Below are 17,533 nucleotides of genomic sequence, written 5' to 3'. Positions count from 1 at the left end.
AATTTATAAATCAGTCTGCCAAAACGTGTTATCAACCGTTCTGTACACTCTCTTCCATCAATTACTCTTCAGCATTAAAAAAAAACATCGCTTTGGGTTTCTAGATCACACGACTGTGGCGTCATTTTTGCTGTAGGATGGAATATTACGTGGCTTAATTTTGAACACGAGTGTGGTTTGCCAATGTATTTACTTGGTCAGATTAACAATTTCTCTGCCATGATGCAACTGTTCCAATGTACACTCAGAGGCAAAATGTAGGCGTACACTCACACGTTACGAGATAAATATTTATACCTGGTGTAATGTGCACTCTCAGGCTCTTTGTATCTTCCTTAATGTATAATCATGGTTTACCAATCAGAATTAACCATACGTTTTTATCTTTTTTCATAACTGAACGTATCAGAAAGAAACACGTGGTTAGGAATGGATTCATCTGGTTCAAGATAAGGGCGGTTAGCGGGCTCTTTAAAGGACGGGGAATTTCTGGGTCAATTAGCTTCATGGAGATGGTTGTGGGGAGTCTCGATCCAACATTTAGAAAAATACCCTTGTAACTGTGTGTAACACGTGCTTTAATAATAAACATCTCTACATTTTGTATTTAAATGCTTCGTATTATTCTCAGTAAAAAACAGTGGTTATTTCCTTGAACAGCGTTAACCAGTTGATCTTTGTAATGGTGAAGTGTGGTGTTTTCTTCGCGGTACGGACTGAATCCTTAAATATTATTTATACGGGATTCAGCCTCAAAGGGTTAATACCTTTGAATTAAATGTTTTTCCCTCAACTACTTAACTAACTAGATGGCTTAGGGAACAGGAAGGTTCATCAACGAACCAACCAAAGCCCTCCACCAGACCCTGTCCTGGGCCAACAAAATCCAGTCTCCTTCAATCCTATCTCCCATAGATCCCGCCTGACATTGTCCTCCCATCTACGTCTAGGTCTCCCCAGAGTTCTCTTCCCCTCAGGCTTCCCAAATAGTGGACCCAACCGACCAGATGGCTTAGAGAACCGGAAGGTTCATCAACGAACTAACCAAAGCCCTCCACCGGACCCTGTCCTGGGCCAAACAAAATCCATTTCCATCAACTCTTATCTCCCATAGATCCCGCCTGACATTATCCTCCCATCTACGTCTAGGTCTCCCCAGCAGTCTCTTTCCCTCAGGCTTCCCAACCAATACCCGGTGCACACCTCTTGTCCCATCCATGCGCGCTACATGTCCCGTCCATCTCAATAACAAATATAATTTAAATTCCATCTAAATAATAAATACATAATATTATTACAGAGAACTGAGTCTGAGTATTGAATGACGTAAATTGGTTTCGTTCTGTGTCTTAGCAACAGATCAGCTCTGGATGTTCCAACTCTTAACTGGCACGGATTTCCCCAACATCCAGAGAGTTATTAAGTAAGCAACTTTGTTGGATATGCGAGTAACAAGAAAGCTGTTGTTCCACTGGAAATTATATAACTTTATGCCAGGTTTACTCGTAAACAATCAAAGCTACAGCTTTCCATTTGATAAATATTTAATGTAGGCACTCGTTCTGCCTGATATTCGCTCCGAAGTTTTTAATAAATTGGCCCAGATGGGGACCTGAGGTTGTTCAAACACCATATAATAATAGTCAAAATGTCATGTCCTCCTGTACATTATGCATAGGCTCATAACACACCAACAGCTTAATTCAGTGGGTCAGAGTAAAGCAGCCGGATCGTGGAGCTAATCACTCTCCTCCTTAAACCTATATTGTGCAAAATAATATGTAACTTTCATCCGTTCTTAGATACAATATAAGTTAATGTCCCCTGAGTTATAGACTACACTTAGTTCTCAATAGAAAGTTAGAACAAGATAGGCATATTGTCAGGAGATATCAGTTTCTCTCCTGTGATGTTTATTAAATGATGCTTTGTACTCGATGAGTTTCAGTTTTTTTTTACAATATAAGTTTCATGAAGTAGCCTAAAATCGCTTTGTCTCAAAGAACAACACGTGTACAGAAATAATATTTGTTGTTTCCCTGAAATGTGCGTGAAACAGATCGATTGTCTCCTGTCACTGTCACGCCATCACTGTTGCTTGGTAACTGTAGAGCAGTCATTTTTTCAAGATGGCTCCACTCCCGTGTCAAATTCTGTGGAAAAAAAAGATGAAAAAAAAAGGTTAGCATGTCAGCGATAAGTTTCAGTTGGCGTAGAAGGAAAGATTCAAAAAATGGAACACATCTAGAACGTGGACCCTGTGGGTATATCTAAACTAACGTCCGTTTCATTCAGATACTAATGACGAAATCAATCATATAATTAGTCAGCAGATGCTACAAATATAAACCGAGTAATTTGTTCATTCTTCATTAATTTAATTTTTTAATAATATACACAGTTGCCGCCACGGTGGTCTAGCGGTTAGAACGCTGGCCTTGTAATCCTGGGGTCTCGGGTTCGATTCCCGGCGGTGCCCGAATTTATAACTTGTGTTGGGCAAGGCCGTGGTCTAGGCAACACGGAGTTTTCCTCCGTGGCATCCCAACAATTATTCCATTCACACACAGAAGAAGGCAATGGCAAACCACTTCTGGATCATCTGCCAAGAACGTATATGAACAGGTCCCAGTCCGAGAAAAGGATGGAAGGATCCTGTTCATATGGACCTGTCCTCAGACAGAACACTGATAATAATAATAATAAATAATACACAGTTATTGATCGTTTAAAGACTTGAGCGATTGGTAAACTTTTATGTCGACAGTGACGTAGATATTTTAATGTCTGGGACTCATGACAGGATTTTAATTTATTTTGCGAAAGATGAAGCAGACTTGTGAGAACATTTTGTGGCAAATTCCGGGCACTCACTTCGATGTCCTTTGAGGATATTTTGAAGACGAATAAAAAGTATATCTTCAAAAAGGGTTGGTATTTTTGTGGGATGACGGGATTTATAAATAGGTGTTTTCTCAGTTCTGTTTATATCCACGTATGGTGCAGGGGAAATCAGTGTTAAGATTGTGTCCGACATCGGCTGATTACGGACCTATGAATCCGTCACCATTAAAACATTTTTCTTTGGATTTTAAAAAAGTCACTCCATTTTGTGAAAGTTCTTACAGTGGAGAGGATGACTATCCTGTTCTTCTGAGTTGTGACCCGCGTAGACTCAGAGGTAGATACCGACGTTTCGGGGATAGGAAATGTCAGCGGTACTAGTCTACACGGCGTCACAACCCAGAACAACATCGCCGTCCTCCGTGCTGTCAGAAACTAGGTTCTAGAAGCCCTGTTTTTCTTGTTTATAAGGATACTTAGCTCTTTACTTCCACGCCTTCCATACGCCTTCATATCTTAGGCACAACTTTGCGACGTTTTGTGCAAATTCAAATAAATTTTTAGTCCTAGCTCAAGGTTCGTATTTGAGTACGCACTCAAAAACTGTGCGCGCGCTCTATTTTTGACCTCAGTGATCCAAATTGCTGCACGTTTCGACACAAAGTAAATATCATCCCAGGTCACAATAGTTCCACCTGTTGGTAGAAATTTGAATCGACAGTTATAAGGTCGCGAAGTGGCAACGTCGGGTCGCAGCTGCTAATGTCATTCATTTCTGAAGACGCTCTCTGTCTCCCTGGGAAACATCCTTCTTATTCTTATGCATCACAGCTCTCACGGTATGCAGTGGCGGACTGGCTGCTCAGTGAATTGCTGTTAAAAGAAATGACTGGAGCTTTAGGTACTTTTCACTGTCCCTAGACGACACTCGCAGGTCCACCTGACATCTGAATTTACTGCTGACACTCACCGTCAGTGTAGCAGGAACGGCCTCTTCGCGGTTATAGGTGCGTTTCCATCTCCGCCCGCCTGCAACAACTCGGCGACCGGTTGTCCTCGCTGAGATTTTTCGTAATTATCTCAAGTTAACTCGGGGCAGATGACGGGATCTTGCTTTAATCGTTTGAAGCCCAGTGGTAACTATATGTACCACCTGCTTCAACAATTCTTCATTTTGTGTTTGTGGGTTTTGCTTTGTTTTTCATAGAATAAATAGCGATAATTTCCTTAAACAGCGTTAACTAGTTCAGTTTTGTAATGGCGAAGTGTGATGTTTTCTTCGCGGTACGGACTGAATTCTTAAATAATGTCTTTCTGTGGGTTGATATTTTATAATTGATTTTGTTTCACGTTGTTATCATATGAGGCCGACTCTGTTAAATGCGTTATCGCCTGAATTTTTAAATTTGTCACACATAGGTCCGCATTTATGCAAATTTGTAATAAAGAACGCGTACACAAGCATTCGTTACGTCAGTCTGCTCTGCGGTGCTGTTTGCCGGTTCCGAAATCCAATGCGTATCAGAGAAGCTTGACATCTTGTGGTGACGTAATGGAATTATAATTTGCGAAGTCTTCACACCCGTGGACTGCTTGCTGTTAGTGTAAGAAGCAACAAAGTCGAGTTCATGATGGTAGAAACAAAATTGCATTTTGGGAAACATGTGTTTGGAACTGCTCGTTAGTATCCTGGGTTTCAAGATTATCGCCCTGATGATGGAGGCAGTAAACAACTTTTGAAACGTAGGTCACATTGTACCGGATTACACGGCCCGTCCCGATATTCATACTCGTCTCAGGGAACACGTGAAATTTTGAACCTGGCATCTTGATTGAGACTTTTGTGTGACTTTTCAGCCACTCCACGAAAATTCTGGTATAGAACTTCAGAGAAATCTCCTCTCACGTCTTTAAGAACCAGTAATGCATAATAATGATTCCTAACTAGTTCGATGACCAAGGTTTTATTGAATCATTTATATTTACTCAACCGTATATATATATATATATATATATATATGGATATTACTAAACTGCGTATTGGTTTAACATAACGCAGACGGGATTTTAATAGTGGTATTGCAAAGAATTGGAAAACTAAATTCTTGAAAAAGTTAACTGATTTGAAGTTCCTGCTCTCTTTGCCATAAACAGTGAAACATTTGAAGAAAAGTTGGAGTCGTATAAAATACTCCAGGTTCTTACAGCGGTGCTGGTCTTCTGAGTAGTAATATCCTGAAGATGGGGACAGTACGTTCCTCCGAAACGTTGGTCTCTGTCTACAAGTCCGTACAGTGTTACAGCACAGAAGACCGACATCATTTCATTAGTGGACGATCGCTTGATTTTAATATCCTGAGCCGAAATTACGTTTGCGATCGGGAAGAACGTGAGGCAGGCGCTCCCTAAAAGGAGCCACAACCCTTCTAGAAGCGGTCTTCAGTCTTGTGAGAGCCCCATCGAGACCAGATACAATTTTAATTTCCCTTTGAAGTTTCCTTTGAACTTTCATCAGCTCCAGTCATAATCACGAGATACGTTCTTCTTAAGTCTGAGGTGTTGTATATGTTTTAAATACCCCCCCCCCCCCACCTTGCCTGGTATCACCCTCTGCCACTGGTATAAGTCACTCACCGCCCACATTTCAAAGACTGGCGCTGCTGTGCATCATAACAGCTGACATCAAAGCCCCGCGTCACTTTCATTGGTCATCGAATAAATAATCTATCGCTGAAATAGTGGTTTGTGCCGAGAAATAATTGAAACAGGAAAGTGTTGCGTATGTCGGTCTGTAGATCACCGTGGAGCTGATAGTCGCTAAGCCATTCTAGAAATCTTCTTCGTGTTATGGAATCCAAAGGTTCATTAATGTGTTCGCGAGATCTCGTCCGCCAATGGACCCTGTCCTGAAGCAGATGAATTCAGACTTCGTCATCATCATACACGCTTATCTGGAGTATTTGTTTTAATATTAGGAAAGATTTTGGAAAAGGGATTTTGAAATGTGGATCCAGTAATATGCATGCAGATGTATTAAGATAGAATTTACTTAGGATTGCGTCATATACTAGTGAATGTAACTAAACACTGAGCACCTTAGAAGCTGAAGATCGTATTTAAAAATTCAGTCCGTACCGAAAAGAAAACACCGCACTTCACCATTACGAAGATCGACTGGTTAACGCTGTATAAGGAAATAATTGCTGCTTAAACTGAGACTTGTACGAAACTCATAAACACAAAATAAAGAATTGCTTATTGTTGAAGCAGGTGGTACATATAGTTACCACGGGCTTTAAGGGTTAAAATATCGGGCTGAACGTATGCAATAGTTAGAAGTAATTGCGCAGTCCATAAACCCTGTTTTGAACACGTGTATACAGTATAATAAAATGAGGTATACAATACATTGCATACAATATTTAAGAGGAAGTTAGAACATTAATTTCCGGGAAAGACTTATAATGTCTTAACGCTTTTAATATTAGAGAGCGTGACATTTCTGAAATATAAAAAAGTGTCCAAGAGGAACTTTTATGTTGTATTTTTCCCTACCATGCACAGTTAAGTATTACTTAGATGTCTGAAATGAAAGTCTTTATAACGTGACAAATGATATTTATACGACGCTTAAAGTTTCTTGAACACCCCTGTGCTTAATTTTCGAAATAGTGGGAAAAAATAATTTTCAAGGACTTGTATCTCCAAGAGGGATATTTTTTGTTTATAATTTTTTATACTACGCTCCGTTTGGGAGACGCAAGATGTTGGCGGACTTTCGTTATTATGTACACGGAGAGATGGATTTTGTCTTGTAGTTTATTAACGAGACACGGGCATGGGCTAACCTAGTTTCCATGCATTTGTTTCCAGACCACTGTTTTTGTTTTAATGTTGCGATAGGGGTTATTAGAACTAGGACCGCCGACAGCCCCATTGTCCATCCCCCAAATGACGTAAGTGAATATGGAGCAACGGTGGAAATATACTGACTTGGAGAAAAAACTTGATCCGATGATACCCCACGTGGCCTAGCTGGGAGACGACACTGGCCTGATATTAGCAGTCCGATTTATTATAGCACCGCCAACCATCGTCCTAATAGCATTTTAGAGATTCTGTGTTCTGTATCTCAACTGACGTCTTCGCCAGATTAATTATCATCGTCACAGACCTCAAGACGATATACCCTCTTTGATGATAATTTTCATCCTGGGATAACAGACTGGTTATATACGACAAAAAAGCATTTTGGTTTTGGTTTTCCGGTACGACGTACAAAGATGATTGTCTTCTGAGGTGATGCGCAGTGTAGTCTCATATAGTTGACCGACGTTTCAGAGACGTTTATTACTTTCATCTTCAGGGCGATGGAAGATGACAGAGGTACTAAGTAACTCTGAAACGTCGGTCAGTTTCTGTCAGACTACACGGCGCAACAGCCCAGAAAATTGTCGTGTTCAACGGCGTTCCTTGGGATGCGCCCCCGATGTACTGTGTGAATGTTTACTTACTCTGAGCTGAGCTTCGTTACCGGACTGTTTTTGTGGCTGTAGAGAAATGTTATCCTCTGTGTGTCGCGCCCATAATGGGGTCTGTTTTTGTCTACCTTCCAACTACAAATAAACAAAGTGGCTGTTCACATCCCCCCCTCAGCTACGAGCTACGTCACATCTTATTTATTGGGATGTTCGTGGGATTTTTCACGGAAGACTCGAGGCTTCCATAGGAAAACAGAAGAAACTCAACTGAACCCAGTGATTATAATCTGTATAAACTGGTTTTCGTGTAATTTTCACCTCTTGGAAGACGTCTATTTGTAAGACCAAGATGATGATGACGGTAACATTAATATGAATGTTGTGAGGGCTAAGGATTGTGAGATTTTCACGGTGGCGGGTACGGAGATGAGTTGACTGTCTTCTGGGTTGTTGCCCAGGGGGTAAATCGCCCTGATGATGGAGGCAGTAAGCACCTCTGAAACGTCGGATCAATTTTTACGAGCGTACACGGCAGAATATCACAGAATAACCACACGATTTGTAAAATCTCTTTGTTTGGTTATAAAAATCCACAATCTTTGCGACCTCATTTTTGAATTGAGAATATAATTTAGATACGAGACTTTTTTCGTTGAAAATCTGAAGGAAAAAGCTACTTGTAAGACCTAAGCGTAGATGGGAGATTTTAAAGGGGGGAATAATTACTGAATACAGCTGGTCCAGAATTGTGTTACTCATTCTATTTCTTTGGTAGTTGAATAACTAACTATCTGCTGATCGAGGATGACCCAACAGGGTTACCATGGAGATAGAGATTTGAGCCAAAGTCTCCGGCTGAGAACACAATGGCGCATCTGTCATGCTGTGACGAGAGAGCGGCCCGAAGTCAGTAACAAGAGTTAACATTGTTGCGACTTAATGCCGAGTCGGTGTTGTCAGATGTTACGCCATCAACATGACACCATCGTCAGTGTACGGTACTCAGCGGTGTCGGAAGTTTCCTAGACACTAAACGATGTACAGGCCTTACATCCGCGTGTGTTCTTTTCACGAATTGATAGCTTAATTCGGCATCGATTTCGATTAAATTTAGGTCTTGCAGGAATCTCATATTCGTCCTACTGGCCTACATAAAATTCAGTCATAATCTCCTTTTAAAACGTATTTCCGGTATGGGGCATGCCTGAGAAACTACTTGTAAATCCTTGCAAATGCGACAGGCTACTCAACTGGCTAATAAAACCCTTTTTCATTCTGGAGCCCGAGGTTTTATAACCCACAATTGGATTTCATCTTTACCTGATAACTCTATCTGACGTCCTCACTCGTAACTAGGTGCAGGGTTGCCCTCCGTGACTGCTTTCATACCGTCTTGAGGTCCCCTCATGAGCCCCCCCTCCCCCGGGGGCGAGTGTCACACAGCCCACCCACGTCACACATCCACAGTTGGATACCCTCACAAAATTAAGCGTAAAGTACAGATTAATAAACAAACTACGTGGGGCAGAGTCCGCCTTCAAGAGCTGAAGGCAAAGAAATGGAACCCGAAATTTCATTATCGGATTCAAAAATTTTTGCAGCTGATTCTTATCCCGTAAGGCACTTAAAACAACTCCATTTCTTCATACCCTGTTTCATAAAAATTGGTTTTAATATTGTCTTCCATCTTCGTCAAGGTTTTCCAAATGATCTTTTTAATTCAAGGTTTCTTGACCGAAAATATACACGCACGCAGTGTCGCGTCTTATGTCACTATTGCTCTAATGTGATACGAGGTAATTTTTACGCAAATTTTTTTTTTCCCCGTTGTTGCGGAGAAATTATCTACGGCCACGCGGGTTACCTACGTCCTAAGCAAAACGTCGCAGACACAGACAGACAGACGTGGACGAGTCCATAAAAATTGTTCTTCGCTCGCGCTAAAACTGTGACGAAGCCGTTGGTCCAGATAACGATGATCTGTGTGGGATGCTGGGTGGATGTGATTCAAGGTAGTCTTCAGCTACCGCCTGGAACTGACCTGCTAGACGTGACCTCCACCGTTCCAGTCGCCCTCCATTCTCCACACACTGAAGGCGTAGCTTAACCTCTCGTGGGCCATATATGTGCATGATGACGTCACAGCCGAGGCACTCATGAGTGCCAATCGTGTGCTGGGACTGCAGGGACCCGGGGTCCTCGCTTCGCTTCCTGCCACACAGAGAAACGGAAATAATTCACATTCAGAAAGGTTTCAAAACGCGAAGAAGCCACCAGGACACTCCCGACCCTTCATGGACCTCAAGGGTGGGCTTGGTATTATATTCTGGGATGTACATTAAATGATTCGAGACCAAGTTTTATAGCATCGTTTGAATAAAAATTTTCTTGGATATTATCCATCGTTTAGTAAATAAAATATAAAACGTAAAACGACGTTTCGGAGATGGGGATTGGCTCTAACTAGAGTAGGAACCTGAAGACGGAGATAGAGCCCCATCTCCGAAACGTCGTTTTACGTTTTATATTTTATTTACTAGACGATGGATAATATCCAAGAAAATTTTTATTCAATTGACTCTTCACCATCGTCAAGAACTTTTAGATTTTATAGCATCGGTTGAAAACTCTAACAAGAAACAAAATTGCTTTGTCCGCATTCGTAAAACAAATATTTGCGATATGTAACTTTGTGAATGAAACCGTCTACTTGCTTGTTTATCTAAAACGCATGTCTCTTGCTAATCTCTCAGATTAGGATTTCCTCTGGCTTCTGAACAAAATTTTTTTAGCTTTCTAGAAGCATTACGTTCGTTGGTTATCGTTTGCTGTCGAGGAATTTTGGACCTTATGCTGGCCTTGTAATCCTGGGGTCTCGGTTTCGATTCCCGGCGGTGCCCGAATTTATAACTTGTGTTGGGCAAGGCCGTGGTCTGGGCAACACGGAGTTTTCCTCCGGGGGCTTCCCCGGTTTCTCCGTGGCATCCCATTCACACACAGAAGAAGGCAATGGCAAACCACTTCTGGATCATCTGCCAAGAACGTATATGAACAGGTCCCAGTCCGAGAAAAGAAAAGGATGGAAGGATCCTGCTCATATGGACCTGTCGTCAGACAGAACACTAAATAATAATGTGATAACGATGGCGTGTTTATAACTGTTGTCATGGTAATTCTGTGAAGGGATAATTTTTATGACTTGTGTCCTTAATGTTTTGGGGTTTCCGTCATTATTGTCGGGCAGTTTACTCCAACGCTTGTATTATGATGATGGACTGATCTACTTGTCTGTGAACACAAAATCCTTTCTTCCGCTCTGCATTTGTGAACGAATCTCGTATCTCGAGTCTTAACGGTCAGTTGGAGGAATGGCGCGACTGGATGGCGTAACGCCAACTCCGCGGTCGTGTGGTTAGGATTCGTCTTTCTTATCCAGAATGTTCCGGAACATAAAGCAATTTGGTCAAACCATTTAGTACTTGAATAACTGCTTAATAAATTAGCTCAACAGAGTCCTGAGGGATATTATCCTCTCATCAATCGTGCTCCCACGTATCCCTAATGGTCTCTTACCTTCAGGTTTTCACACAAAAAGTTTGTATGCATTTATCATTTCCCCCTTGCCTGCTATACACCGAACCCATCTGTTCGCTTTAACTTCCTAGTAACAAATTACAATTATATTGAAGTTATACCCGCACATTTATTTTACATGTAATGAAAAATTGCCTTAAGATAACTTAAAACGTGTCGAAACATGTCGTCAAGAAACCGATAATTTACGTTTACATAATGTTTAGCTCGAATTTTAATTAGGGAGCGGCAACAAGCACCTCTGAAACGTCGATAAAATTCTAACACACCCCAGAAGACGAGTCATCTTCTTACTCGCTACCGCGAGAACCTGATATTTCACCAAGTTTAAATAAATTTGCATGAGGACTGGGATGCTGGAATACGAGACAAATTATGAAGCTCCTCATCATGTAATTTTCTCCATTCTGTGCTGTCACTTGGTCGAAACGTTCTTTGCAGTTCTCCGTTATCGAACAACCTCAGGTCTTGAGTAAACCTTTGCCAGTCTTTGGGCCGTCGTAAGGCCCCCTTTTTTTTGGGGGGGGGGAGGGGGGTGACTGACCTGCGTTGTCGCCGCCGTCGTTGTCCCCGTCGGGCCCGACCCCGCAGTGCAGCACCTGGTACAAGAAGTCGATGTAGCGGGCGGCCAGCTTAAGAGTCTGTATCTTGGACAGTTTGTCAGAAGGCAGGGTGGGAATGATCTTTCGCAGAGACGCGAACGCCTCGTTCAGACTCTGCGTTCGCTGTCGTTCGCGCACGTTCGCCTGGATTCGCTGAGACTGTAGTTCCTCGAAGGACTGCGACTTCCTGCGAACTTTGTGCTTGTCGCAGTTCTCCTGGTTGAACAGCTGTCGCGTCGAGCCCTGTTTGCGTTTCCGCGCGGTCCCCAGCTTGATGACCGACCCCGACGCCACCCCTTCGCCGTCATCGGAGTCCAGCGTCTTGGACGACGTCGGCTGTTGGTCCTCCTGCAGGTGACGTGCTGTAACGTCGGACACGTCTTCACCCACGTGACCGTCGAGGAACTCTTGCCCGTTGTAGCCGGTGGACACCAGGTAGTTTGCGGGAAGCTGGTTCAGAGGACCGTGGTGGTGGTAGTTGTGGTACGAGCCGTAGTGTTGGGGCTCGCTCTGCGCGGAGTTACCGCGGCTCAAATCTATAAGCCTCGACGTCGCGTCTGGACACAGCTTGAAGGAAGGGTACTCGTTGTAGCGCGTCGGGGAAGACGAAGCCGATGACGCCACGTCGTTGTCCCGGAAGTGTCTGTTGCACGCCTCGGACTCCGGGTAATACGACATTGTTGGCAGATTACGTACCGACAGCGGACTGTCGCCTTCTTCTGTCTTGATGTGCATTTGTTTCTGGTTTCAGTTTGATGTCGTGTTCTTCTGAGTTGGTAACAATGACAGCTTCCGTCTTGTATCGTCACTTTTGAACGTGATATTCAGAGACAGTAATTGTTGAATGTATTTGGATTCATCTGATATATTTGTGGATATCGGAACTGAACACAAATTTTAGAAACACGAATGTTTGTTACAATGACACATGTTCGTAAAGTGTTAACCACGAAACTGAAATGTATTTTATGTCTTCGAAGTGTAAACCGAAAAAAGTTAATGAAAAACTACGCGATCACTCGCTGTTGACACACCCGAGACTCGTCTGGGGCGGAACTGAGGCAGTGGTACATAACACATCACTTTCTTGGAAGTCTCTCTCACCATCCTATTGGTCGGAAGATGCAAGAAGATCCTCCCATTTCCACTTCCAAGTCTCCCGCAAGGCACCTTCAAGAAAGGCGACGTTGATTTGTGAAAATACGAGTCGTCTCGTGTCACCTGCCTCGCGATATATTTCGTATCTTCTTCTCTGTTCTGTCGGTGCATTTGCGCGTTCTCCTAGGGACTCCCGTTCCTCTGTTACGAAGACTCAAGAAAATCAGGAGGGATTGGAATTTGATGGGATCCATCAGTTATTTCGTCAGTTTGCTGAACAAACGCATAAAAGACGTAAGGGAAATGGGCGAAAAACTATTTTATAAAAGGCAGAAGTAAACACAGGAAGGTATTGACCGACGTTTCGGAGGTACTTACCGCCTCCATCATCAGGGCAATGCCCTGGCACATATACGAGGTGCGATCGGAAAGTTTCAAGACTGCGCGTATAAAAACCCGTACACTTATCTCAGGTATTAAGTTCATCCATCACCCTCGAAGTAGTTCCCCAGGGAGTGAACACAACGATCCCAGCGCCGCTGCCAAGCCTGGAAGCATCCCTGGAAATCTTTCTTTGTCAGCCTGTCAAGCACCATCTGCGATTCTGCCTGAATCTCTTGCCAAAGACTCGCCAAAACGGCTACGGAAACCTATGAAATGCTAAAGCAAGCATTTGGGGAGTCCGCAATGGGTCGTGCACAAACTTTTGTGTGGCATTCACGTTTTAAAAATGGCCGGAACTCTGTCGATGATGACGAGCGTTCTGGACGACCATCTTCGAGCACAACGCCCGAAAATGTTACGAAGATTCGGCAGGCCATTCACGAAGATCGACGTCGTACCATCAACGACTTGTGCGACATTGTTGGGATAGGCTATGGGACCTGTCAGCTGATTCTAAAGGAAGAACTCCACATGCGACGCATCGCAGCCAAGTTTGTGCCAAGGCTCCTGTCTGAGGACCAGAAGCAGTTCGGCAGTTTTTCGCCTCAAACACCATGACCGTCATCCCGCACCCTCCTTATTCGCCGGATTTAGCTCCGTGTGACTTCTTCCTCTTCCCAAAGATGAAAATTCAGCTAAAGGGAAGGATATTTGAGACGATAGAAGAGATTCAGGCAGAATCGCAGATGGTGCTTGACAGGCTGACAAAGAAAGATTTCCAGGGATGCTTCCAGGCTTGGCAGCGGCGCTGGGATCGTTGTCTTCACTCCCAGGGGAACTACTTCGAGGGTGATGGATGAATTTAATACCTGAGATAAGTGTACGGGTTTTTATAGGCGCAGTCTTGACACTTTCCGATCGCACCTCGTTTACTTACCATTGTGCATTGAAGGGTTGATTAAGAACACTCGGGTAAAGTGTGTACTCTGAGATTGGGCTTTTTTGCATTCTGCAATTTAAATTTCGTTTTATTAAAATAAAACTTTGTTGATAGCCTATATCTGGGTGTGCTGTCATAACCTGTTTAAATAGGAAATTTCTTTGCATGACGTGACTGAGGAAAATCACTTAAATAATCAGTCTGCGTATCCGGAGGCATCGTTTCAGCTACGTGTTTATGCGAGATTTATAGACTCTTTAGTCAGACAAGGATTGGCTGCTTTAAGATGCTGGTAACGTGGTGAGTTAAAACCGTCTACCTGGGAGATGCGAGCCCCGAACCTCGCGATGTCAGCCCAACGCCCACCTCGTAAAGTCGTGTTTATGGGTTTGTTTGCGCGACGGTGACATTTACTGCGACGCGAGTTTTGACAGCAGGATACAAACTCTGGCGTTAACCCTGAAAAAGAGCTCCTCATAAAGTTGTGTTCATCCTGAAAACATGCACTCATGAAGTTGTGTTCAACCTGAAAACATGCACTCATGAAGTTGTGTTCAACCTGAAAACATATACTCATGAAGTTGTGTTCAATCGGAAAACATGCACTCATGAAACTGTATTCAACCTGAAAACATGCGTCTCATAAAATTGTGTTCAATCTGAAAACATACACTCATGAAGTTGTGTACAATCGGAAAACATGCACTCATGAAGCTGTATTCAACCTGAAAACATGCGTCTCATAAAATTGTGTTCAACCTGAAAACATACACTCATTAAGTTGTGTTCAATCGGAAAACATACACTCATGAAGTTGTGTTCAATCGGAAAACATGCACTCATGAAGCTGTATTCAACCTGAAAACATGCGTCTCATAAAATTGTGTTCAACCTGAAAACATACACTCATTAAGTTGTGTTCAATCGGAAAACATGCACTCATGAAACTGTATTCAACCTGAAAACATGCGTCTCATAAAATTGTGTTCAACCTGAAAACATACACTCATGAAGTTGTGTTCAATCGGAAAACATGCACTCATGAAGCTGTATTCAACCTGAAAACATGCGTCTCATAAAATTGTGTTCAACCTGAAAACATACACTCATTAAGTTGTGTTCAATCGGAAAACATGCACTCATGAAGCTGTATTCAACCTGAAAACATGCGTCTCATAAAATTGTGTTCAACCTGAAAACATACACTCATTAAGTTGTGTTCAATCGGAAAACATGCACTCATGAAGTTGTTTTGCAATAGTCCGATCCCAAGTAGACGTAAAAACCTCGTATAATGTTTCACTGAGTTGGTTTCGTGTCGACCGATGTACCAGGTACCCTGCACGAGTTTTGTTTTCTGCATTTTTCACATGTCTTATTCTGCAAGATAAATTATTGTAATCCTACTTTTTATGGTTTTTACGCAATTCAAAAAAATATAGCTGTTTTATATGGGTGTGAAATTTGATCTCTGACACTAAATGAAGAACGTATTTTAAATGTGTTAGCGAACTGAGAAGAATATTTAGGTATATCAGATCTAAAACTTCTTGACGATGGTGAAGAGTCAATTGAATAAAAATTTACTTGGATATTATCCATCGTCTAGTAAATATAAGATGTAAAACGACGTTTCGGAGATGGGACTCTATCTCCGTCTTCAGGTTCCTACACAGTTGGGCCCACTAGATAGAGCTAATCCCTATCTCCGGACCTACGTTACGTTTTATATTTACTAGACGATGGATAATATCTAAGTAAATTTTTATTCAACAGAATATTTAGGCCTTTACAAAATGGCACCGGGACAGATTTATCTCCGAGTCCTTCAGTTTTCCTCCACCGCTGTTCCATATTTACTTATGCGTCATCTAGGAGTTATTAAAAAGGGCGTCAGAGACTCTGACCCCATCGCAAGAATAACAACAACAATATTTTTAATATTTTAATATTTTCCGTCAAATCACAATTTTTAATAAGATAATAAAATATAAAATATTTAAAATATCATTTCACGTTAATTTGTAAATCGATCATTCGATGCGGAACGTGAAATGATATTTTAAATATTTTATATTTTATTATCTTATTAAAAATTGTGATTTGACAGAAAATATTAAAATATTAACCTAATTCACAATATGACGCAAATATACTACCTTATGAACAACAACAAATATTCGAAGATTATGGAACGAATTGAAAGTAGGCAACTTTCAGTTATTATTATTATTATTAGTGTTCTGTCTGACGACAGGTCCATATGAACAGGATCCTTCCATCCTTTTCTCGGACTGGGACCTGTTCATATACGTTCTTGGCAGATGATCCAGAAGTGGTTTGCCATTGCCTTCTTCTGTGTGTGAATGGAGTAATTGTTGGGATGCCACGGAGGAAAACTCCGTGTTGCCTAGACCACGGCCTTGCCCAACACAAGTTATAAATTCGGGCACCGCCGGGAATCGAACCCGAGACCCCAGGATTACAAGGCCAGCGTTCTAACCGCTAGACCACCTCATCTTATTATTATTTAGTGTTCTGTCTGACGACAGGTCCATATGAACAGGATCCTTCCATCCTTTTCTCGGACTGGGACCTGTTCATATACGTTCTTGACAGATGATCCAGAAGTGGTTTGCCATTGCCTTCTTCTGTGTGTGAATGGAATAATTGTTGGGATGCCACGGAGAAACCGGGGAAGAAGCCCCCGGAGGAAAACTCCGTGTTGCCTAGACCACGGCCTTGCCCAACACAAGTTATAAATTCGGGCACCGCCGGGAATCGAACCCGAGACCCCAGGATTACAAGGCCAGCGTTCTAACCGCTAGACCACCTCATCTTATTATTATTTAGTGTTCTGTCTGACGACAGGTCCATATGAACAGGATCCTTCCATCCTTTTCTCGGACTGGGACCTGTTCATATACGTTCTTGACAGATGATCCAGAAGTGGTTTGCCATTGCCTTCTTCTGTGTGTGAATGGAATAATTGTTGGGATGCCACGGAGAAACCGGGGAAGAAGCCCCCGGAGGAAAACTCCGTGTTGCCTAGACCACGGCCTTGCCCAACACAAGTTATAAATTCGGGCACCGCCGGGAATCGAACCCGAGACCCCAGGATTACAAGGCCAGCGTTCTAACCGCTAGTACCTTCAGATAACTGTTAACTGGATATCACGGTGCTTTGGTAGATAGGACAGAAGATGATTTGTCCACAGATTTTGTACAGATTAGTTTGATTGTTTTAATTGGAGTTTTTCCTCAGGCATGCCCGTGTCGTCTCCGGAAAAGTCCCGTTTAGTTTCTGCGGTTCTCCCAATTGTCTAACGCAGCGCGAAGCTGAGAAGCCTCGAGAAGGAATCTTGGCAAACATACTTTGACTCGTAACAGTTTCATTAAACACCGCGTTATGGCCCCTTTCGCGGCCATATTTATGTCTTCCTCGTGTCCCAGCGCCAACAATGTCGGAAAAAATGCCAGAAAGAAAAGATGCACAACAATGACCGTGGGGCCGCTGCCAACCTAACACATTTATTGCCGTCTGGAAGAGGAGGGGGCGAAGTCTCAGGAAAATGACTCAAACATTTTAC

The 17,533-nt window shown here is 42.6% G+C and overlaps 1 protein-coding gene across 1 annotated transcript; it reads right to left on the bottom strand.

Annotated features, from left to right (window-relative positions):
- Nucleotides 1-561: 561 nt before the first annotated feature.
- On the bottom strand, nucleotides 562-12,564 carry LOC110830358 (protein twist). Its single transcript, XM_022065163.2, has 3 exons — nucleotides 11,464-12,564; nucleotides 9,367-9,536; nucleotides 562-2,153 (listed from the first exon to the last, which is right to left on the bottom strand). Exons 1-2 carry the CDS (start codon nucleotides 12,254-12,256, stop codon nucleotides 9,370-9,372), a joined length of 960 nt encoding a protein of 319 aa, XP_021920855.2. The 5' UTR covers nucleotides 12,257-12,564; the 3' UTR covers nucleotides 562-2,153; nucleotides 9,367-9,369.
- Between the last annotated feature and the right edge of the window lie 4,969 nt (nucleotides 12,565-17,533).

The sequence above is a fragment of the Zootermopsis nevadensis genome, unplaced genomic scaffold, assembly GCF_977971745.1.
Source record: "Zootermopsis nevadensis isolate Lab colony 2312 unplaced genomic scaffold, Znev_1.0 Znev_ptg000061l, whole genome shotgun sequence".
Lineage (NCBI taxonomy): Eukaryota > Metazoa > Arthropoda > Insecta > Blattodea > Termopsidae > Zootermopsis > Zootermopsis nevadensis.
Note: the sequence above shows the minus strand (reverse complement) of the source record. Positions and strands in the feature narration are given on the sequence as shown.